Raw genomic sequence first — 24,256 nt, forward strand, 5'->3', positions numbered from 1 at the left:
TGTATTGGCAGAGCCAACCACCCATTGTTTATATTCAAACCAAACATACCCGCTCTTAAATTAATAAGTATAAAATCTGTACATTAGTTATTTAAAATTTGAAAGCGAAAACAAGTGTTTACCAGCCATGGATATAAATATATATAAAAAAACATTAATACTCGATTCGATTTATATGTAGATGTAGCAAACCGAAATATGCTTTTAGATGCAGCAAGGTTTTTTCAGAGTTTGATATGAAAATTTTCTTAAGTTCCTATTAGTTGACACACTGATATTATTAGCTCTCAAGTAAGTTTTTTCTCTATTCTTTTACACAAGCAAACATTTTTATTTGTTTTTACACAGAAAAGCCATTTGTAGTTTTAATTGCCTACTAATTTTTCTTAAGAGGCTATGGCAATTTACTTAAAACTCAAAATTTAATGGCTACCCCTGTTTCCAGCCAACATCAATGCGTCAAAAGTCAATTGTTTGCCATTGTAAGTACATATGAGTTGAATGCAATCTTATCTAAGATTTGATTGATGCCTTTTTTGGCTTCTGTTATATTATACGAATCATTTAAAACTACATGATGATAGATAGTAGGCATAATGCATGCTCGACCCTATCCTGATCCAGAAATGGAAGATTTAAGCCGTTTGCTAGTGGATTGGACGTTTTAGCACGTTTTATAGTTGCAACTATATTTCTCTAGTGTTTTCTTTGTTTTTTTTTCTAGAAGAAGATGAATTAAACACATTGAAATGCTTATCAAATATAAGAACTTAGCTTAGTCAACTAACAACGGTGAAGATTATGCAATTGAGGACAACTTGGAATGTCTAGAACCTTGTGTTATGCAAATTATTTGTTAAAATAATTGATGGTAACAAATAATTGTTGGTTATCAATCGTGTAATTGTTATAAAATTTGGAGAACACAAAAATATTTTTTTAGAGAAATTCTCTCGAATAGTCTTTTTAAATTTTTTTGTCTCAAAATAGTTTACAAGAAAAAAATGACTAAAATAGCCTCTATTTATTTTGAAAATTTTAATTTTTTAGTTTTTAAAATTTGAAACCTTATTCTCAAAATCCCACCCCTTAAACTTTAAGTCTACATTAGTTAACACTAGGATAAAATAAAACTTATTTTGATCATTTTCTTCATTGAATGCTATTTTAGTAACAAAAACTTAAAAATGACTATACTATGGAATTTCTCTATTATTAAAATATAGATGTTTTTAAAAAAATCTAAGAGAAAATAGCAGAGTATAGTCATTTTTAAGTTTTAAATGATTCGTATAATATAGTGTTGTTTTAGTCACTAAAATAGCCTATGATTTTTAGTGTTGTTTTAAAATTTCTAAACACATTCTATATTTATATTAATGTATATTAAACTCTTTTTCATGGTATATGGGCATCGTTTTAATTTTTTGTCAATTAAATAAATAAAACTTCAAAATACTCTATAAATTGGTGGACTAACCACTAAAAAATCGTTATTTTCTAGAGAAACAGAGACAACAAAAGTTCCAAACATCTTTAACCTTCATCATATGTTAGTTAAAAACGCAACTATGCATTAAAAGAGTATTTTTATATTTTTGAATTTTTCTCAAAATCTATGTGTGCTACAAAAATATTGAGTTTTTCGGTAAATATTTTATATACTGAAGCCTATGATCTTTAGTGTTGTTTTAAAATTTCTACACACATTCTACATTTGTATTAATGTATATTAAACTCTCTTTCATGGTTTATGGGCATCGTTTTAATTCTTTTTCAATTAGTTTTGTAAAACATCATAATATTCTCTAAATTGGTAGACTTAACCACTATAAAATCGCTATTTTCTAGAGAAACAAAGACAACAAAAGTTCCAAACCTCTTTGACCTTCATTATATATTAGTGAAGGATGTAACTTTGCATTAAAACAATATTTTCATATTTTTGAATTTTTCTCAAAATCTATGTGTTCCTACGAAAATATTGTTTTTTCGGTAATTCTCTATATACTGAAGCTTATGACCTTTAATGTTATTTTAAAATTTCTAACATTCTACATTTTTATTTATGTATACTAAACTCTTTTTCAAGGTACATGGGCATCGTTTTATTTTTTTGTCAAATTTAGTACCCCTTAAATTAGTGGACTAACAACTATAAAATCGCTATTTTCTAGAAAAACAGAGACAACAAAGGTTCCAAACTTCTTTGACATTCATCATATGTTAGTGAATGATGCAGCTATGCATTAAAACATAATATTCATATTTTTGAATTTTTCTCAAAATCTATGTGTTAACCCCTACGAAAATATTGATTTTTCGGTAAATGTTCTTTATACTGAATCCTATGATCTTTAGTGTTGTTTTAAAATTTCTAAATACATTATACATTTTTAATAATGTATATTAAACTCTATTACATGTTACATGTGCATCGTTTTAATTTTTTGTCAATTAATTTAGTAAAACTTCATAATACTCCTAAATTAGTGGACTAACCACTATAAAATCACTATTCTCTAGAAAAACGGAGACAACAAATGTTCTAAATCTCTTTACCTTCATCATATGTTAGTGAAGGATGAAACTATGCATTAAAATAATAATTTCATATTTTTGATTTTTTTCCTCAAAATCTATGTGTTAACCCCTACGAAAATATTGAATTTTTCGGTAAATGTTCGATATACTGAAGCCTATGATCTTTAGTGTTGTTTTAAAAATTTTAAACACATTATAAATTAGTATTAATGCATATTACACTCTCATTCATTGTATATGGACGTCGTTTTAATTTTTTGTCAATTAATTTAGTAAAAATTCATAATACTTACTAAATTGGTGGACTAACCATTATATAATCGCTATTCTCTAGAAAAACAAGGACAACAAAGGTTTCAAACTTCTTTAACCTTTATCATATGTTAGTGAAATATGCAAATATGCATTAAAACAGTATTTTCATATTTTTGATTTTTTTTCAAAATCTATGTGTAAACCCCTACGAAATTATTGAATTTTTCGGTAAATGATTTATATACTAAAGCTTACGATCTTTAGTGTTGTTTTAAAATTACTAGAAACATTCTACATTTGTATTTATGTAAATTAAACTCTTTTTAATGGTACATGGGCATCGTTTAAATTTTTTGTCAAATTTAGTAAAACATCATAATACTCCTTAAATTAGTGGACTAACAACTATAAAATCGCTATTTTCTAGAAAAACGGAGACAACAAAGGTTCCAAACCTCTTTGACATTCATCATATGTTAGTGAATGATGCATCTATGCATTAAAACAGAATATTCATATTTTGAATTTTTCTCAAAATCTATGTGTTAACCCCTACTAAAATATTGAGTTTATCGGTAAATGTTTTATATACTGAATCCTATGATCTTTAGTGTTGTTTTAAAATTTCTAAACACATTATACATTTGTATTAATGTATATAAAACTCTCTTTCATGGATTATGGACATTGTTTTAATTTTTTTCAATTAATTTAGTAAAATTTCATAATACTCCATAAATTGGTGGACTAACCACTATAAAATCGCTATTTTCTAGAGAAACGGAGACAACAAAAGTTCCATACCTCTTTGACCTTCATCATATGTTAGTAAAAGATGCAACTATGCATTAAAACAATATTTTCATATTTTTGATTTTTTCTCAAAATCTATGTGTTAACCCCTACGAAAATATTGATTTTTTTCGGTAAATTTTCTATATACTAAAGCTTATGATCTTTAGTTTAGTTTTAAAATTTCTAAAAACATTATATATTTATATTTATGTATATTAAACTCTTTTTCATGGTACATGTGCATCATTTTATTTTTTGTCAAATTTAATAAAACATCATAATACTCATTAAATTAGTGGACTAATAACTATAAAATCGCTATTTTCTAGAAAACGGAGACAATAAAGGTTCCAAACCTCTTTGACATTCATCATATGTTAGTGAATGATGTATCTATGCATTAAAACAGATTATTCGTAATTTTAATTTTTTCTCAAAATCTATGTGTTAACCCCTACGAAATTATTGATTTTTCGATAAATTTTCTATATACTGAAGCTTATGATCTCTAGTGTCGTTTTAAAATATATAGAAACATTCAACATTTGTATTTATGTATATTAAACTCTTTTTCATGGTACATGTGCATCATTTTATTTTTTTTGTCAAATTTAGTAAAACATCATAATACTCCTTAAATTAGTGGAGTAACAACTATAAAATTGCTATTTTCTAGAAAAACGGAAACAACAAAGGTTCCAAACTTCTTTGACATTCATCATATGTTGGTGAATGATGCATCTATGCATTAAAATAGAATATTCATATTTTTTTAATTTTTCTCAAAATCTATGTGTTAACCCCTACGACAATATTGAGTTTTCGATAAATGTTCTATATACTGAATCCTATGATCATTAGTGTTGTTTTAAAATTTCTAAACATATTCTACATTTGTATTAATGTATATTAAACTCTCTTTCATGGTACATGAGCGTCGTTTTAATTTTTTTGTCAATTAATTTAGCAATACTTCATAATACTCCATAAATTGGTGGACTAACCACTATAAAATCGTTATTCTCTAGAAAAATAGAGACAATAAAGGTTCCAAACCTATTTGACTTTCATCATATGTTAGTGAAGGATGCAACAATGTATTAAAACAGTATTTTTATATTTTTGAAATTTTCTTAAAATCTATGTGTTAACCTCTTCAAAATATTAAATTTTTGGTAATTTTCTATATACTGATGCGCATGATTTTTAGTGTTGTTTTAAAATTTCTAAAGACATTCTACATTTATATTAATATATATTAAACTCCATTTCATGGTACATGGTCATCGTTTTAATTCTTTTGTCAATTAATTAAGCAAAACTTCATACTCCATAAATTGGTGGACTAACCACTATAAAATCGTTATTTTCTAGAGAAACGGAGACAACAAAAGTTCCAAACCTATTTGACATTCATCATATGTTAGTGAATGATGAAACTATGCTTTAAAACAGTATTTTTATATTTTTAAATTTTTCTCAAAATCTATGTGTTAACCCCTACGAAATTATTGATTTTTCGATAAATTTTCTATATACTGAAGCTTATGATCTTTAGTGTCGTTTTAAAATATATAGAAACATTCGACATTTGTATTTATGTATAATAAACTCTTTTTCATGGTACATGTGCATCATTTTATTTTTTTTGTCAAATTTAGTAAAACATTATAATACTCCTTAAATTAGTGGAGTAACAACTATAAAATCGATATTTTCTAAAAAAACGGAAACAACAAAGGTTTCAAACCTTTTTGACATTCATCATATGTTGGTGAATGATGCATCTATGCATTAAAATAGAATATTCATATTTTTTAATTTTTCTCAAAATCTATGTGTTAACCCCTGCGAAAATATTGAGTTATATATACTGAATCCTATGATCTTTAGTGTTGTTTTAAAATTTCTTAATACATTCTACATTTGTATTAATGTATATAAAACTAAAACTCTCTTTCATAGATTATGGACATTGTTTTAATTTGTTTCAATTAATTTAGTAAAATTTCATAATATTCCCTAAATTGGTGGACTAACCACTATAAAATCGCTATTTTCTAGAGAAACGGAGACAACAAAAGTTTCATACCTCTTTGACCTTCATCATATGTTAGTGAAGGATGCAACTATGCATTAAAACAATATTTTCATATTTTTGAATTTTTCTCAAAATCTTTGTGTTAACCCCTACGAAAATATTGATTTTTTCGGTAAATTCTCTTTATAGTTGTTAGTCCACTAATTTAGGGGGTATTATGATGTTTTACTAAATTTGAAAAAAAAACATTAAAACGATGCCCATGTACCATGAAAAAAAGTTTAATATACATAAATACAAATGTACAATGTGTTTAGAAATTTTTAAAAAGCATTAAATGTGTTAAGCATATGATCTTTAGTATTGTTTTAAATTTTCTAAATACATTCTACATTTGTATTAATGTTTATTAAACTATATTTTATGGTACATTGACATAGTTTTAATTTTTTATCAATTAATTTATTAAAACTTCTTAATACATGGATATAAATATATAAATAAAACATTAATACTCGATTTATATGTAGATGTAGCAAACCGAAATATGCTTTTAGATGCAGCAAGGTTTTTTTCAGAGTTTGATTGGTGCCTCCTTTTGCTTCTGTTATTTTATACGAATCATTTAAAACTACATGATGATAGATAGTAGGCATAATGCATGCTCGACCCTATCCTGATCCAGAAATGGAAGATTTAAGCCGTTTGCTGGTGGATTGGAATGTCTAGTCTCAACTATTGATTTAGCACGTTTTATAGTTGCAACTATATTTCTCTAGTGTTTTTTTTTCCTAGAAGAAGATGAACTAAACACATTGAAAGCTTATCAAATATAAGAACTTAGCTTAGTCAACTAACAATGGTGAAGATTATGCAAAAGCGGACACTTGGAATGTCTAGAACCTTGTGTTATGCAAATTATTTGTTAAAATAATTGCTGGTAACAAATAAATGTTGGTTATCAATCGTGTAATTGTTATAAAATTTGGAGAACACAAGACACCACTGCAAAGAAATGTTATAAAACTTCATATCTTATGTATTTTGATGATAATTAGTCGCGGCTATAAATGAAATATCTCTAATGAAATTGTTATAAATTTTACTAATAACAATCATTAATTTAAATCAGACAAAACATAGTTATATGTCTTTTTTTTAATATTAATCAGTTATATGCTCAATATGAAAACCCCACACCAACATTTAAGCTACAAATATTAAATTAGCAAAACAGAAAACATTTGAATTTGTTGAATTACAAAAATAAGCAAAGGCTACAATGTACTAAAGTTGTATTAAACTTTACCCCAATCAACAAGCTCTCACATTCTTTGGGTTCCATAATTTATCTAACCAACCTCCTTCGCCACCATCAAGAACCACCTTCTTCTGCTTCTCTTCCTCAGCTCTAGAAGCTCCTAGACTCCTCAACGGAACCATCTGCCTCTTCTTACCACCATTCCTAGACGAAGAATCTTCAACAATCTTTGTCACCATCTCCAACACCTCACTCATCTTTGGACGTGCCTTTGAGTTCCTAGTAAGGCAAAGGTTGGCTACAACCGCTAGTTTCTGGACGTATTTAATCGAGTATTTGCCTTCAAGCCTCGGGTCTATAATGAGCCTAAACCTCTTAGTGTTGGTTAAGTAAGGTCTCACCCATTCTAAAAGCTTTTGCTCTCCTTTAGGCATGTTCTTGTCTAGAGGTCTCCTTCCTGTAATGAGCTCATACATGAAAACTCCATAACCCCATACGTCACTTTTTGATGTGAGACGACCGGTTTGGATATATTCTGGAGCTGCGTAGCCCAATGTTCCTACTACCTGTCAAACCAAGAAACCAAAACAACTTGCTAAGATATCAGTGATGTCTCAAACTATTTCTAAGTATTGTTCAAAATATGTTAACTGTATATTTAACAATGTAACAAAGTATATTTACAAAACTAATAGCTCAATCTATATATGTTTGACGTTTCCTTTGAAATTATAAGCTCAAAATTTAGTAGTACATCTAAAATATTAATGTTTTAGACCATAATTTCCATATTTATTTTAAATTTAAATTTGGATTCTGTTCAACCGTTCCATTTGCACATGCTATTAGACGGTTATGCTCGATATGTCGGTGATGATTTCTATAACCAAATGAAGTGAAATGCACATAAACTTACACCAGTAGAAACATGAGTTGATCCTGGTGCAGGACCTAACCGAGCCAAACCGAAATCTGAAAGCTTTGCTCTCCAATCCTCGTCTAGTAAAATGTTGGATGACTTGAAATCTCTAAATATTATCTACAAAATCGAAACAGGTTATAGTTTAACTGATGAAAAGAAAACAAAACAGAGGAGTTTCATGTTCCTTACTTGAAAGTCCATTTCTTCATGGAGGTATGTTAAACCCCGAGCTGCGTCTTGAGCTATTCTCAACCTGAGGTCCCAAGTAAGCACAGTGGGTGAACTTGGAGCTAAATGGAACTCAACGCTTTGGTTTGGCATATACTCATAAACCAAAAGCCTTTGAATCCCACGTTCATTGTCTTCTGCGCAATGACCCAACAGTTTCACCAAGTTTTGATGCTCCACTACCCCGAGAAAGTTCACTTCCGTCACCCATTCTTTATGACCCTGCAAGCCTCTCTTGCCAAGCTGCTTAACAGCGACTTCGATTTTCTTTGAAGGGTCTTGTAGGCTCTTGATGGTGCCCCAGTAGACACAACCGAAACCGCCTTCGCCTATCATAACAGAGCGGCTGAAGTTCCTTGTAACGAATTTGAGATCAGCAACTGTGAACTCTCTGAGGCTATTTTCTCTAGTGGGCAAGGTCGGGTTGGATGATGATACCGTGCTGGTTCCAGAGCTATCTGAACCGGTTTTGGTTAATCCAGCACGGTCAGAGAGGGGTGAAACCGGTTTAGGACTCCTCTGTTCATCTTTCTTGTCAGCATGAGGGAATAAGAAACACTTCATTCTCTCAAAGAGATTAAAACATCCACGTGGCTTCTCCACTGAAACCAACCAAACAAAACAGAATCAAAAACAGAGTTTGTCGCCATGGAAACCAAACTACTTCACAATATTACAAAACACAGAACATCCATTCAAAGTTTGCAACGAATCCTAAATTTAAAAAAACAGGGGAAGCTATTGCCTGCTTGCAAGCAATCACAAAGTTGGTTCATTTATATACTAAACCCCAATAAAGGATAAACCTTTACATTTCTTCTTCCCTAAACAACAATTGAAAAGAATTATGAATCTCGTCAAGAAAATTATAACTCACCTTTGAGATCTTTGTGTAGGATCACAAACAAAATCTTTGTTCAGAAGTTGAACAAATTGAATAGAGAAACGAAGAAGCGAAGTAGCAAAACTGGATCGGGGAGCTGAAAAAAATAAATAAATTTAGGACTAAAAGCTAGAAGAAGAAGACGACTACGAGTCTACGACGACGACGACTCAGAGTAAAGAAAGTCAAAGTTATTGACTGCTTAGCAAACAAAGACGACTTCATAGTCCACTCCATAGTTTCTCTTAATTCATCATTGCGAGCAAAAACTTAAAAAAAATAAACATAAAAAAGATTATTTGGCGGCAGTGTAAATCTCAAATTATTAGTATTCTAAATTAATTTTCTTTTTAATGAAATTGAAAGAAAAAAATTAGATTTTTGATTTTTCTAATATAAGATTTACTATTTATTTTCTAATCATTTATAAAATTATATTTAATAATTAAAAGGTGATTCCAAAATAAACATATTTATACATAAAATTCTATTACAAACTTCTTTTTTGTGCACCAATCTATTACAAAACATAGATCTCTATTTTAAAACATAAAAATTATCCAAACAACACATATAAATATATATATATATATATAAATATATATATATATAATTTACTTAGTTATGCTTTCAGACAGATATACACATATATATATATATAGATATTTATTTATTTATATAATCTATATAAAAAAAATTTGCAATCCAATTATATGTCTTACATAAATATATGTATAAATAAAATAATAATTAATGAAAGTAAATTTTGTTTTGTAAGAACAGCTTCACTTTTTTGTCACAAGAAATATTTTTTTAACTATAGATATTTAAAAAAAAAAAAATCAAAGAGATAACCTAGCTCATGCAAAGTTTGATGGACTATTTTGGCAATGAACAAACTGTAACTTCACTTTTTTCTTCATTATAGCCCATTACATTGCATGCAATCCAAAATGGACTAGGGTGATACCCTACACGATACTGCCACCAGCTAGACAGCTCAGTAGTGAATAATAATATATTCTTTCCCATAATATACGATACGAGATGTAAAATAAGAAAAAGTATTTAACCCTTCACTCTTTACCTACACATTTTGCTACACTCTTCTCGTTATGATTTTGATATTTATGTCCCCAGGACGGTGAGTTAACCACAATGAACCTTCGTCAAGAGAAATTTTGTAGGTTTCTGGTTACAATTAAATTGCACGTGGAGTAGCAGTGTCGAACAGCGAGGAATGAATCTATATTTCCGAACGTTGGGCTGATTATGAATTTATAATAATCTCTCGTTTCCTTAAAGAGAGACGCAGAAGCTTTGTCCAAAAAAGAAAAAAAAAGACGCAGAAGCTATGGGATGAAGCACCTGCCTGTCCCTTAGGGGGGATGAAACTGGCCGTCTCGGAATCTCCAACACACAAAAAATGAATACTGCCAGCTTTAAAATATTCCAGTAGCATTTTAGAATAATATAGATGTGATTCATGTGTTATAACTCGACGAAATTGAAAATGTAACTAAAAGTTTTTTGTTTTGTTTTTGTTTTTGTTTTTTCCTGATATTATAACAGAGAACGTCTGTGAAATGAACTTTTTGTGTGAGTGCACATGAATTTTCAAACCAAATGTAGTTATTAATCAGTATAATGATTTTATGCCAATTATATAACATAAGTATTAGATATTTCAAAGATTCATATCATTTTCTTTTTTATTATTTTTACTCAATTCGTTTTTAATAGATGATGTTTTTGAATTGTGCATATAAATTAAAATTACATAAATTATTAATGTATTAATTTCTTACATATTCTAAACAAAATCATAATTAATTATTCTTCTAACCATAATATCATTGATCATATATCATAAATTTTTAACATATTTTACATAGAAAATTAATAACTTATGTAATTTGGATTGGAACAAAAGAAAATTCTTCTAAAAGGTTAAGTATTAAAATGGGAGGGAGTAATATTTTGTACCGCTGACTTTCATGGAAGTTAATATTTACACTAAGAGATTTGGTGACATGAGAATAACACTAGACCAATCAACTGACTAGTACTGAAATCAAGAAAGTACGGATCGATCAAATTATTGTATCGTGGTATCATGCAGTAAGGACGCTTTCTGCACCGGAGATTTTAACTTAATTTTAACTTTAAAAGAACAGACAAATCGCCTTTTTGAACATATATTTTTCGGTAAAATTTTTGAAAATATATTCTTATTTCTGTTTGAAGAAAAATTTAATTAAGGGTATTTGTTCACGGAAAACTCCATGTCCGGATCCTGCATGCATGAAAATGACACTTTGTTTTTGTTTGTTTGTTACAGTTTCGTAAGGCCACTTGGGTTATGCGTAATATTGTAGTACTACGTAACAAAACATATGCATACTACATGTATACAATCCTAGATATAAAAAATTGTAAAAAAATATAACATTTTTTCTTCGTAAAATATCAAACGGTTATGCGTAAATATTAGATATCCACCATATTCATCTTTTTAAATAAATATTAGATATCCACAGTATTCTTTTTAAAAAATATCCACCATATTCATTTTATAAAAAGAAATCTCAAAAAGTAATAATATATCGACCGTCAAAAATATATAAAAATGTAGATAATGGTAGACAGCCTTTTGCCACTATTAACCATGCTTGCGCCATGGTGCCATGATGTATACAATACTATAGGTGTATCATGTATGTTAAAAATTTGGTAATCACCAGTGACACATTACGATGGTGAAATCCAGCACTACAAATCGGTTCGGATTAAATTCATTAAGCAGTTTGATAATTGTGATATTTTAGCACTAAGTTGATTTTTGGTAACTGCAAGTGACACACCACAATGGTAAAATACTAAAATCCAACTAAACAAATTGGCCGTTCGAATTAAATAACAGTGTCAGTTTAACTTCAATTTATAAATATTTTCTTTTTAATTTGTGGAGTATATATTATATGAATACATCATAATCTTACAAATTTAGAATTTAATATGCTTTTAAACTCCACATTTCCGATGATTACACAAATCGAATTGCACTTTGTCCAAGAATCTTATCTCGTCTGTCATCTCTTTTAGATCTTATCTTTCTCCTACATTTAATCAAGCCATGGGACCCACTCTATTTTCAGTTTTTCACAGCTTCAAGAAAAATGCATCTCCTCTTTTATCAAAAACCAAAGTATTTATGTCTATGCGTTTAGTTATTTGTTTAATATTTAGATAATAAAAATTAACAAAACTATATGAATCACCCGATTTGTGGGTATGAACTTTCAACTCAAAATCAGTTAGTTGACAATGCATAGAATAGTCCTATATCATTAATATATTAGATTATGTTATTTCTTACTTTGGAAATAAGTAGGACCAATTGAAGATATTTGCATATATATATATGTTTTGTTCGCATCTGACTTGTATTAATAACATTATTTGTTTGACTTTTAATGAAAATGGTACCAAAATGTTTATAAATTGGATTTGAAAATAAGATTAAAAATGAACAATAACCTAATTAAAGTGAGTCTACCACTAATTAAGCATACCTGTCTATAAACGGAGATGCGTGTACAGCATTTACGGTCTCCTGTGTGTATTATGGGCAAACTCACACACATATAGATTAATATTATCTTTAGTTGCGCAATAGCTGAGTGCCAATGTGCCATGCCGATAAAAATTAAAAAGACAAAATAATAAACCAAGTGAAGCAATTATTAAAGGGTGAGTCCATTGGGAAAGGGCAAGATGCATGTTCGTACGATTTCGTATGTCAAAGTACAGCATGGCCGTAGTTGACTTGATAAAAAACGACACAAATTTTTGTATTAGTTTCTGATTTTAAGTAGGTGTCATATGATATGATAATGTTTTATGTACGATTTAAATTGTCTCTCACCAGGCAAAAATAGTTAAGTACTTTGTATATAGTTACTAACAGTCGTCCTGGTAACGTCCTGGTAAACCAATCCCTCAAATTACGATAATTGATCATATATATCATCGATCATCACAAAGTAAAAAACTTATTATAATCAGGTTAACATATATTTAATGTACAAGATATATATCTTAACGTACGTTCGACATATTAATCTGATATATTTCTTGGTAGTATAAGTACATAATGGAACAATGTTCAGGATAAGTAACTAATGTAGATCTTTATCAAAAGAAAAATGTAGATAATGTATTATTGAAAAAGACGACGACATGGTCCAAACATATCATTAACCGTACTTATTCATCCATGTAATATATACACAAAAATATATAGTGGACCTATGTTTGTGACTTTGTGTATATATATACACGTACGACACTAGTACCTCTTTACATTTCATCTCACACTAACCCCGCAGCTAAAACGTCTCTCTCTCTCTCTCATCTCACTCTCTAACAACATGATGAAGAAGAGCAAGCTGATCACAAAGGCATGGAAGCACATGTCTACCAGAGTAGCCAAGCACAAGGCCGCTGGGGAGGAACCTCATATACCCCATGATGTACCAAAAGGACACCTAGTGGTGTACGTAGGCAAAGAAGAGGAGAGTTACAAGAGATTCGTGATCAAGATCACGCTGCTTCACGATCCCATCATCAGAGCTTTGCTTGATCAATCAAAAGACGAAGTGTACGATGATTTCACTTCGGGAGATTCCAAGCTTTGTATCTCTTGCGATGAAACTCTCTTCCTTGAGGTCCTCCAAAACGCTTCTCCCCGTAATTCATGGTCTTGATGATGAGTCTCTCATTCAATGTTCTACGGTTTAGTCTCTCTTTTTTTTGCTGATGTGAGATGGTCCTTCGAGATATTATATAGAATTAATGAACACTCTTGTAATATGAGCCATTTTCAGTTAGTAGCTGATATATTGATATATTTTTCATTTTTTCTCGACATATATTTTATTAATGATATTAATTATAAATGATTATGGTAATACAAGGGTGGTAAAAAAAGCCAAAAAGAACACTCGTCGTGAGAGTTTTTGTTGAATAAAAAATACTTATTTTTATTTAGAAGATATCACAAAACTGAGGATGGCCTACTATCAATTTAGTTGAAGTCAGGCTTGTCAGATTAAATGCAGCCAAATCTTTGGAGTACCACGTTGGACGCATAGCATCCAGCCTCCTTCACACACTCCTCAATCGATATCTCTTTCACCAACTGTGACGTGAATCCTCCCATAAAAGCTGTCACCTATGAGTGAGGTCAACAAAAATGGCAGTTAGTATTCATATTATTATGCGACACTGAGAAGCTAATGTTTTTTTTTTGGAGTAAATTTGAGGCAAAGAGAAGCTAATGTTTGAGATCACTACTGAGAAAGAAAGAAAAATTGCTTGAAGATGATAAGAATCAGCTTATAATATCCTCATGTTACTTTCTGTCTAGTAATGTAAGAGGTTTGGTTGGGTTATCAAATGAGTACCTGCACCGTTGGTGTCAAGTGTCAACCAGCTTCTCCTTTGGTGAGAAACTCTTCATCGACGACGGCAGAAATATGGAGGAGTGGGTTACTCATTCCGAGGAGGACTCCGTCGTAGTTAGAGGAAGCCATGATGACGAATATGACAAGAGAGAGAGAGGCTTAGATTCAGATCTTGTGTTGGTGCCGCAAGTGGTTTAGTGGTGAGTGCAGAGTTTGAGTGTTTATAATCATAGAGCTGAGAGTTGGGTACACCAACGACAATATTATCTTTCCTTTTTATGTTTTGTTATATCTTTTTAGTGTTGGACTACAAAGTCATTCTCTCGGCAGGCTCTGCTTTTTTGCAGTCCGAGCAATTATGCCATTTCATTCAGTTTTGATTTATTTTCCTCAGTCAAAAAAATAATACTAACAAGTTTGATGTGAAGAACATAGACAGGTTTGTAATATTAAAGCAAGAAAAACAAAACTCTTCTGATTGATTACAGAACAACACAGCTGTTTCTGTGCTATGAATCTAAGTTTTTTAAAAGACGTTTTAGAGGCAGAAGAAACAATGTAACTTCAAAAGCAATTGCCTGTTTTATTCTTATCGTAAAACGAGGAAAACAAGAAGAATCTCAGAGGCTAATAAACGCTCAAGCCTCAAAGGAAAGATTCGTTAAAGAATTGAGATTTTTTTACGATTGTTCAGAGATGATCACAGATTGCTTTTGTGAAGTCCGTGGTGGTCGAACTACCTCCAAGATCTGCAGTTCTGTATTTGCCCTCAGCTATGGTGTTGATGATTGCGCTGTGGATCTGTTCTGCTTGTTCGTTCAGCTTCAGGTGACGCAACATCATCACTCCACTCAGTAGCAACGCTGTTGGGTTCGCCAAGTTCTGTACATCATTTACCCCCAACACAATAAGAACAGCATATCCAAAAACAAGGTAATTTGAAAATCATTTTATAATCTTTCAACACTGGATCCATAGATTAACCCATGAGGAGACTAACCATCTGACTATGCTACCAATAAAATAACTGATAGAATGTTTATATAATATTTTATCCGTAGCAGCTTTTTTATCCTACTTTCTCATATGGTCAGAGTTGGGACCAAAGTCTGAGAGTATCTATGAGATTTAAATGATCAAGTGTTTTGAGGACCAACCTTTCCAGCGATATCAGGTGCAGAACCGTGAACGGCTTCAGCAAGAGCTACACCATCTTCCCCAATATTACAACTGCGCCAAAGATAATAAGGCCGTCAGCTAATTAGCTCATTAATCATATTAGACAATAATAAAAAGATGAAGAAACCTATGTTTCACCTTGGAGTCAATCCTAGTCCTCCAACCAATCCAGCACACAAGTCACTAATAATGTCACCGTACAGGTTTGGCATCACCAATACATCAAACAGTGCTGGGTTTTTCACAAGCTGCAGGGCATCTCAAGACTCTTAGTCACATATTCCAAAGTCAAAGTACAAGTGATTTTGAAAACTAGCTTCCAAAATCATCAAGGCAAGCTAGATCACTAACCAATTGAAAAAGGTAAATTTGGAGTCGTAGCTTACCATCATACAGCAGTTGTCAATAACAACCTCTTCGTAAGTAATCTCAGGATACTTCTCAGCAACCTCACGACAACACTGAAAAAAACAAATAAAACAACAGTAAAAAAGACTAAACAGCACTAATAATCATCAAAGCTTTGATCTCCTTATAAGAAAATGGGCAGACCTTGAGGAAAAGACCATCAGTTTTCTGCATAATATTAGCTTTATGAATAGCGGAAACTCTCTCTCTCCCATGAGTCTTAGCATAGTGAAAAGCATACTCAGCAACTCTCAAACTCGCCTGACGCGTAATGATCTTAAGACTCTCCACCACACCTCTAACAACCTATTATAACATCACAACTCCATAAATAAAAAAAAATAAAACTAAACTTATAATTCCTCAAAAATTTCAAAAAACCTGATGTTCAAGCCCACTGTACTCTCCCTCAGTATTCTCCCTAATAGTAATTAGATTCACATCATCGTAACGAGTCTTGTAACCAGGAAGACTATAGCAAGGCCTAACGTTAGCGTACAGATTCAGCTCTTTCCTAAGAGTCAGATTCAAGGAACGGTGGCCTTTCCCGATCGGAGTCGCCATCGGACCTTTCAAACCGACTTTGTTCCTACGCACGGATTCGAGACTCTCCCAGGTCAAGAAGCTCTGCGTTCTCGGATCGATCTCGGCGCTGACGTAGTGCTCTTCCCAGTTAATCGGCACTCCCGCCGTCGTGAACACCTTTGGATCATCATCACCAAACAGATTATATCAAACTGCAATTGACTAATCGTATATTTGATTCAAACCTGTTTGACGGATTCGGCGATCTCGGGACCGATCCCGTCTCCGGGGAACATGGTTGCGGTGATTGGAGTGGTGGACGAGCAGAAAGCTCTGGCGACGGAAGTGGCTGTGGTTGAGCTAGATCGGCTTCCGATCAGGCGTTTCGCGAAGGTTGCTGCCGCCATGGTCATCTCTTCAAAGCACCAAAGGGACGCAGCGACGAAACTATTCGAGTCGGAGATATTTTGCAAGACGGTGAATGTTTCTTCTTCCGTTAAAACGCTGCGTAGTGTCTATACTTAAGGACTGATGTAAAACGGCAGGGAGTGGATACGTTTTCATAGAAAACGGAACGAACTTGGAAACTAAGGCCCAGTAAAGATTTATATTTGTTTCTATGTCAGCCCAATAACGAGGGTAGTAGACATGAAACGCGTTCGTATTGACCTTGTTGTGCATGCGATAACATGTGACACCTTATTGATCATCATACAACAAGTTTATCCGATATTTTGTTTGGATGAATGTACAATTCATGTTGCATCGTCCTAATACAACACAACCTTAGCATCAGTGAGAACTGGTTCAGAAGATTTTAAATATTTGCGTATTGAATTACATGACTTAGGTTACAAAAAAAAAAAAAAAAAAATTACATGACTTATATAAACTCACTATAGTTTAAAACATAATGCACTTATACGTACTTTATAGTATGTTTTCTTTACTTTATAGTATATTACAAAATTTCAGATATTGCGTGAACAAAATTCAGAAAACATATTTACAATGTATGCTCTTTATTTCAATCCGAACTTTGATTTTTATAATAAATAATCAATCGTAAATCATCGGAAAAATATCAAATTTTCAACACTTTCATTATGACTCGTCTCGAAACTCAAATTTGATGTGTCTACTTGTTGTGATGAGGCACGTATTCCTGCAATAAACCAATCAACATGATCAGTATTGTTAAACCGAACTTGGACTTACATTAGCGTTTTCAATTAGAAAAACTTGTTTACATATTCTATTCAGTGGCTTGACTACCAAATATCAAACCAAAATTAGTCCTACGCCAGAAGGAGATTTGAATATGTTTAGGGTTAAATGTAACTTCTATCGGTTTTACCTCTAATTTCTCAAACAACTCTTTTGCGGTTGGCGCGGATACGATGATATGTCGAGCGGCTGGAAGAATAAATCCTTCTTCGACCGCTTTGTCGATGAAGGATAGCAAAGCATTGTAATATCCATCAACGTTTAATAAACCGACCTGCGAGAAAAAAAGAAACTCATATTATATCAATCAATCCATCGGTTAATGCTAGTATGTGTCTTATAAACAAACTAACCCGATTTACATACCGGTTTATCATGGATTCCAAGTTGTGCCCAAGTTATCACTTCAAGTAGCTCCTCTAGTGTACCATAGCCACCTGATGACAGTGAGGACTTGTTTCAATTGCTAAAGTGGCATGAATGGTAAATTTTTGGTAGATAGTTCATCCCTTTTTTTCATTTTTGACCTCTAATATGTCAACATCTGAATTATGATAAGTTCCTTCTCTTCTTGTCTTTGGTACTTTTAAAGTCAAAGGTCAAAGGTTATTGCACTAGTGATGATCATTACAAATTGCTACATAATATCAATCTGTCCCTCTCCAAATATTCGCTCTCGTAAACTTTATATAACAGTATACTAACTTTATCTGGTAATACTAATTTTATAAAGTGTTTTGGAATCTACTATTATTGAACAAAATTTAAATTGTAGATTTTAGAATACTTCAAGTGTTTTAGGGTGTTTGAAAAGAGTTTCTTAATTATAAAAATAAAAATCTAATTCTCCTAATTTAAAATAAAATTCTAAAATAGTTAACAAAAATCATACCAAATTTTCAAATTTAACTAAAATTACTTAAAGTTTATTAAAATCAAATCACTTGTGCGTCCTTTAAAATATTTCCGATTGGATAAGAAATAGGTGTCCTTGTCGTCGACATATAAATTCCACTGCTTTTGGATGTTGATGGATCAAAAGGAAAATTCAATTTATTTTAAAGCTATTTATCGTGATTTTTTTAATTATTTGAGGCCTGGGATCTTCCATATATCATATCAACCACATGTTACATATCATTAAACGCACTTCTTAAAGAAAAGTGTTTAAGAAAAGTGTTATGTATAATGAAAAAAACAATATTAGAGCACTAAATACATAAATGTAGGTAGGAAAAAAACAAAACACCACACATCTAACTAATTAACTTTCAAGAAATTCAGTGAACACCAACAATCACGTATGTTTATTTAATCTATAATTGAGAAATTCTGAACCTAAATTCAAACTAACTTTTGAAACATACTTATAGAGATCATCACCAAAATTATCAATAATAACAATGCTAAAATTACTTCATCATATTGTATTTTAGTTAGTACATGTGTAAACATGTGAGTCCGAATCCATATATATTCGTAAGGAAAATGGATGTCTTGTTATGAACATTTTATTGTAACTCAATTTTTTGTTTGTAACTCAAAATTTAGTGGCAAGGTTTTCACAAATGAATTATCAAAAATGTTTTGAATTTTTCAAAATGATATTAATTGCAATAGAAAAAACAGAAAGAGGTTAAACAGATAATATTTACCAGGTAAAGCAATGAAAGCATCAGAATTCTTAGCCATCTCAGCTTTTCTCTGATGCATATCTGCAACTTCCCGCACTTCTCCTATTGTCTCTCCAGTAATCTTTTTTTTTTTTGTGAGAAATAAGTTAACAAAATGCATAAGTTATATCACCACCATTATCATTACTCCTCCCATTTTCTCATAAATAAGTCAACAAATACGTACCTCTTGCAACATGAGGAGCTTTGGGATTACTCTACATCATAGGATTAAAAACATACATTTATTTCATCATCGGTAAAAAAAAATCAATGATGTAAATTATGTGCCATTTATTACCCAATAACATGACGACCACCATCATGAACAGCTTGAGAGATCAAACCCATCAAACCTATGCATGCTCCCGCCACCATAAACAAGATCAACGTTCTTCGCCACCTGACAATCAAAGTTTCGAAACCTAAACTTTGTCTTTTCCCTATTAAAAAAAACAATAATTGACGTATAAACTCTTCACTAATTTTATAGAACTCAATCTTCTTTTTTAAACCCTCATGATGTTCTTGTAGATAAAGGCAATTGTTTTACACACTACCAGATGAATGTGACGAATAATTTACAAATATAAATACCAGCGTTATAAAAATGACCGGATCAGCTGATAGCATATATAAAAAATAAATAATTTCTTCAAAAATATAAAGAGATCTTTTTACCAGAAAAAAATATAAAGAGATCTCAACAGGTGAAAATGAAAGAAAAAGAAACATGAAGAAAAAGATCATATGCAATATATTTTACCAATTCTTTGCCTAAATCAATGGCTGCATCTTGATAACTAACTTTCTTGCCATTGCTACTCCCACAAAAGACGCAAATGCTCTTAAACCTTGAACTGTGTTCCTTTGTCATCTCTCTAATTTTCTCCCCTGCATCCTCCATCGTCAAAGTCTAAACCTTTTCTCTAAGTTTGTTACTGATTCTTATGATGTCAAAGGAAAAATTGTTTTTATAGACAAATACTACAATTGGTTACCTCTCTCTTCTTCTATTACAATCCTTTCTTACGTTCTGCTTTTTTGTTATAACGTGGATCTCTTTCTTTCAGAGATATTTTTAGTGAGAGAGTTTAATTAGGCACGTGAGAAACGTGGCCATTCGTGTGTACCACTTTTTGGCCTTTGCTTATTTTTGCATTCAGCTAAATTCTAACTGATAGCACAATCCCAAAATGGCCCTCACACGAGTGGAGCACTATTTCTCTATTATTTGGTCTATAAGTTGGCACTAATAAAATAGCAATTCATACGCTGTTTCGAATTTCGTTCTGTTTCCCATCCATAATACAAATACTGCGATTAGTCGGTTGTTAAATTATTAATCAGTATTTTCTATAACAGAATGAGAGATAAGTGAAAAATGTATAGATCAAATATTCACTACTATAACCCTCATAACACATATATCCGGTAAATATATATATTTTCTTCAAAGTTGCATATTTGTCCATATCCCCAAGAACTAAAATAGTTATTTGCATGGCCCTGACAAATAAAGTATCGATTATCTCCTGAAAAACTTGTCATCCTATCATGTTTCTTTTCATAGAAGTCGCTATTGTAGTCACTTTTGCAATTTACCGTAACCCTAGTATTCCAAATATCGTTTGGATAAAAGAGGATAAAAGATAAAGCAAAAATAGCAGAGGTTAAACAAGGGACATTTGCTAAAATCAACCCAAATATTCAAGTCAAATGTAAAAGTGTACCCCACTTTCAGTCAAATGCAAAACCAACCTAAAGGAGTAGTGAAAGTACTATTTCACCCTTATGACCAAACAAAAAACATAAATGTATTTTACGTTTCTATCCTTTGGAAGTCTACACGTAATAAAAGAAGTCTACATATATATAGACTTCCTATGAAGTCTACTTTATAGACTTGTTTTGTAGTCTACACTCTAATTTGGTATACTAATTTAATTTTGAAAATGTATAAAAATAATTATTGTGATATTTTTAATTAATCATCAATATAATGGATAATATGAAGTAAATAAATTAAAATTTCATATAATCGAACAATTTTGAAGAATATATACTAATTTGGTTATCATGTGCTAGACTATGTTCATAGTTTAGAAACAAAAGGTTCTAACATGTTATGTCTTTTAGTAGTTGATTTCATAGGGTTAGATTTTAGATTTTGTTTTTTTTTTGTTTTATTAACTTAAATCTGCATATTAATGTTTAGTAGTTTATATTTTGTATAAATGAGACTTTTTGATTATCAAGCAAAACATTTAGGGTTTGATATTTGTGGTTTAGGGTTTCGTAGACCTACAATAAAGTCTATTTATCTGAAGACGTCTTTTTCAGTCTATATTTTTCAATTTGTTTTACAAAAAATCATTATATTTAAACTAAGTTAAGTTCCTTAAGAATAAAAAAGTGAAATCATATACTATAACTATTAAAAAATAAAGAAATAAATTTAATAAATCATATATTAAAATTATTAAAATAATAAAGAATAAACAACAATAATTAAATTATTATAGTAGACTTCCAAAAAGGTCTACTATGTTATAGTAAGATCTACTCCAAAATTTTAATTTTAGTAGACTTCAAACGAAGTCTACAGTATCGTAAATTTTAACCTAGTTACATTTTTGTCTCCCTATATAAACAAAATTTATTCAATCTCTCTCTAAAGTGGCTGCACAAGTTCTTAAAACTCTCTCCCTTCTCTCTAAAACTTTCTCTCTTCTCTCTAAAATTCTCTCAATTGTTTCTAAATCTCTCTCATTATCTTCTTTCTCTCTAAAATTTTCTCAAGTCTTTCTCACAATATTATCTTGTCATTTTAGATATTATGATTCATGGTTTTCATCTTCTCCTTTAAAAAATGTAAGTTTTAGATCTATAGATTTTAAATGTGTATTTTATGTTTATTTCTCACAATATTATCTTTTTTTGGTAGGTATTATCACTCATGGATTTCATCATCTCCTCTAAAAATGTAAGTTTTAGATTAATAGATTTTAAATATGTATTTACATGTTTATATTCAAATAAATTTATAGATCAAGCTCTCTACATTAATTTGCTACTAGTTTACCTTATAAATTATATTATGTAAAGTATTTTCAGATTTAAAATTATTTTCACATTTCAAAATATATAGATTTTTTCAGATCTGAAAATTATCAGACAGTGTAGACTTCTAAAGAAGTTTACTAAAGCTTGCAGACTTCATATGAAGTTTACTAAACCATAAAGTTTAAGCAGACTTCATTGGAAGTCTACAAAAATATGACTTTAATTTTTTTTCTATGTTTTTTAATAATTTTATCTTATTTTGCAGGTATTTTCTTCCATAGTTGTTCTCTTCTCCTCCTAGAAATGTAAGGTTTACATCTATAGATTTAAAATATGTGTTCTAGTATTTATATTCAAATAAAGTTACATATTAAAATTCATATTAATATGTCTTTAATTTATAACTATTTTGTCTATTAAATCATATTTTTAAAAGTTTTTTAGATTTAAACTTATTTCATATTTTTAATGTATTATTTTTCAGATCTATTTTTTTTGATAGAGTAGACTTCATTTGAAATCTACTTAAAACTTACGGCTGGTAGACTTCAAATGAAGTCTACTAGCCTTGAATTTTAAGCAAATTTCATTAGAAGTTTACTCAAATATGATTTTAATTTTTATCTTATTTTTTAAAATTTTATTTTATTTTGCAGGTATTCTCTTCCAATATTTTCAAATCATCTTCCCAAAAATGTAAGCTTTCCATATATTCATTATAAGATATTTTGTGTTTATAATGAACTAAATTTATAGATTCATACATTATCTTTTTGCTTTGTTACAAGGATGACAAAAAACCATTTTTGAAATATTTTCCAGAACAAAGTATTTTCAAATTTTCTAAATGCACACTTTTAAATATGAAAATTTTCCATTAGTGTAGACTTCAACTAAAGTCTACTAAACAATAACTTTACGTAGACTTAATAAAAAGTCTACTAAAATATGATTTTATTTTTTATCTTATGTTTTTCTCATAACTCTATCTTATTTGGCAGGTACTTTTTCCAAGACTTTATTTGAAGCATCAAGATTATGAAAAATCAAACATACTCAAGAATACTTTTTAATATATTGCTCTGTAATAACTTTCATAATAAAATATTAATTTTTAAATAATTTTTAATGCATAATCTATAAACATTGTATTCATTTTTAGTTGTTTTCACTTGTATGATATTATTAATTTTTTGTTAGATATCAATTTTTTCACAAGATCTAACCAACCAAACAAGTAAAACCACCATAAGCTAAAATAATAACTAACACACATGTGAGAAGAAGAAAATCTATACAAAATTTTCCCAAAAATTTTCAAGAATAATACTAATCAAAACAATTTGCAATAAGTATCAAGTGTATAATTATAACACATTAAATTGTGAAATTCATCCAAGACCATTAAAATTTTACTAACATACACTGTAAAATAATTAAATCATGAAAAAATATGATGAATAATACACAAATACACTTTTAATAGAATTTACGACGTAGACTTCAACTGCAGTCTACATTTGTAGATTTACAAAAACGTCTACACTTATTATTTAACATATAGTCAATCCAAATTTTTTTAGTGTATTGGCGCAGGCTTGATACACAAAGGCGTACAAAGTGTGTCTTAGATAACTCGATCAAGTTCCGTACTTGTCGATTATTCGTGACAGGCATAAGAGGAGTATATTCCTATTCGGAGTCATTTGTTTTAAATGATGTTTGGTAAGGAATAGGTTAGCACCATCTTCTCAATTTTGTTGTCCAGATCATAATCTTCT

General features: G+C 30.4%; 4 protein-coding genes across 4 annotated transcripts; 1 reads left to right on the forward strand and 3 right to left on the reverse strand.

Annotated features, from left to right (window-relative positions):
• Positions 1–6,840: 6,840 nt before the first annotated feature.
• On the reverse strand, positions 6,841–9,183 carry LOC106425280 (serine/threonine-protein kinase PCRK2). Its single transcript, XM_013866011.3, has 4 exons — positions 8,924–9,183; positions 8,008–8,648; positions 7,813–7,935; positions 6,841–7,462 (listed from the first exon to the last, which is right to left on the reverse strand). The coding sequence occupies exons 2-4, from the start codon at positions 8,608–8,610 to the stop codon at positions 6,950–6,952; spliced, it is 1,239 nt and encodes a 412-aa protein (XP_013721465.2). The 5' UTR covers positions 8,611–8,648; positions 8,924–9,183; the 3' UTR covers positions 6,841–6,949.
• Positions 9,184–11,724: 2,541 nt separating this feature from the next.
• On the forward strand, positions 11,725–13,853 carry LOC106425306 (indole-3-acetic acid-induced protein ARG7-like). Its single transcript, XM_048748513.1, has one exon. The coding sequence runs from the start codon at positions 13,363–13,365 to the stop codon at positions 13,696–13,698; it is 336 nt and encodes a 111-aa protein (XP_048604470.1). The 5' UTR covers positions 11,725–13,362; the 3' UTR covers positions 13,699–13,853.
• Positions 13,854–14,820: 967 nt separating this feature from the next.
• On the reverse strand, positions 14,821–17,034 carry LOC106425323 (isocitrate dehydrogenase [NAD] catalytic subunit 5, mitochondrial-like). The gene is made up of 7 exons (XM_013866055.3): positions 16,755–17,034; positions 16,366–16,686; positions 16,129–16,290; positions 15,963–16,037; positions 15,715–15,824; positions 15,555–15,627; positions 14,821–15,279 (listed from the first exon to the last, which is right to left on the reverse strand). The coding sequence occupies exons 1-7, from the start codon at positions 16,920–16,922 to the stop codon at positions 15,088–15,090; spliced, it is 1,101 nt and encodes a 366-aa protein (XP_013721509.2). The 5' UTR covers positions 16,923–17,034; the 3' UTR covers positions 14,821–15,087.
• A 413-nt stretch (positions 17,035–17,447) lies between these two features.
• Positions 17,448–20,466, reverse strand: LOC106360588 (probable cytokinin riboside 5'-monophosphate phosphoribohydrolase LOG6). The gene is given in 8 exon segments (XM_013800207.3): positions 17,448–17,674; positions 17,867–18,010; positions 18,103–18,173; positions 19,392–19,491; positions 19,597–19,627; positions 19,711–19,769; positions 19,771–19,812; positions 20,176–20,466. Coding segments are annotated over 8 exon segments (615 nt in total). The 5' UTR covers positions 20,317–20,466; the 3' UTR covers positions 17,448–17,647.
• Positions 20,467–24,256: the final 3,790 nt, after the last annotated feature.

Source organism: Brassica napus, chromosome C2, assembly GCF_020379485.1.
Source record: "Brassica napus cultivar Da-Ae chromosome C2, Da-Ae, whole genome shotgun sequence".
Classification (NCBI taxonomy): domain Eukaryota; kingdom Viridiplantae; phylum Streptophyta; class Magnoliopsida; order Brassicales; family Brassicaceae; genus Brassica; species Brassica napus.

Excerpts from the sequence above, each read along its gene's own strand:
- LOC106425323 (XM_013866055.3), bottom strand. The coding sequence starts at position 16,922 with ATGACCATGGCGGCAGCAACCTTCGCGAAACGCCTGATCGGAAGCCGA. Across the intron at positions 15,628-15,714 it reads GGACTAGGATTGACTCCAAG|TTGTAATATTGGGGAAGATG; the intron begins GTGAAACATAGG and ends TCTTTGGCGCAG. Across the intron at positions 15,280-15,554 it reads CACCTGATATCGCTGGAAAG|AACTTGGCGAACCCAACAGC; the intron begins GTTGGTCCTCAA and ends AATGATGTACAG.
- LOC106425280 (XM_013866011.3), bottom strand. The coding sequence starts at position 8,610 with ATGAAGTGTTTCTTATTCCCTCATGCTGACAAGAAAGATGAACAGAGG. Across the intron at positions 7,936-8,007 it reads ATGAAGAAATGGACTTTCAA|ATAATATTTAGAGATTTCAA; the intron begins GTAAGGAACATG and ends TCGATTTTGTAG. Across the intron at positions 7,463-7,812 it reads CAACTCATGTTTCTACTGGT|GTAGTAGGAACATTGGGCTA; the intron begins GTAAGTTTATGT and ends TTGGTTTGACAG.
- LOC106425306 (XM_048748513.1), top strand. The coding sequence starts at position 13,363 with ATGATGAAGAAGAGCAAGCTGATCACAAAGGCATGGAAGCACATGTCT.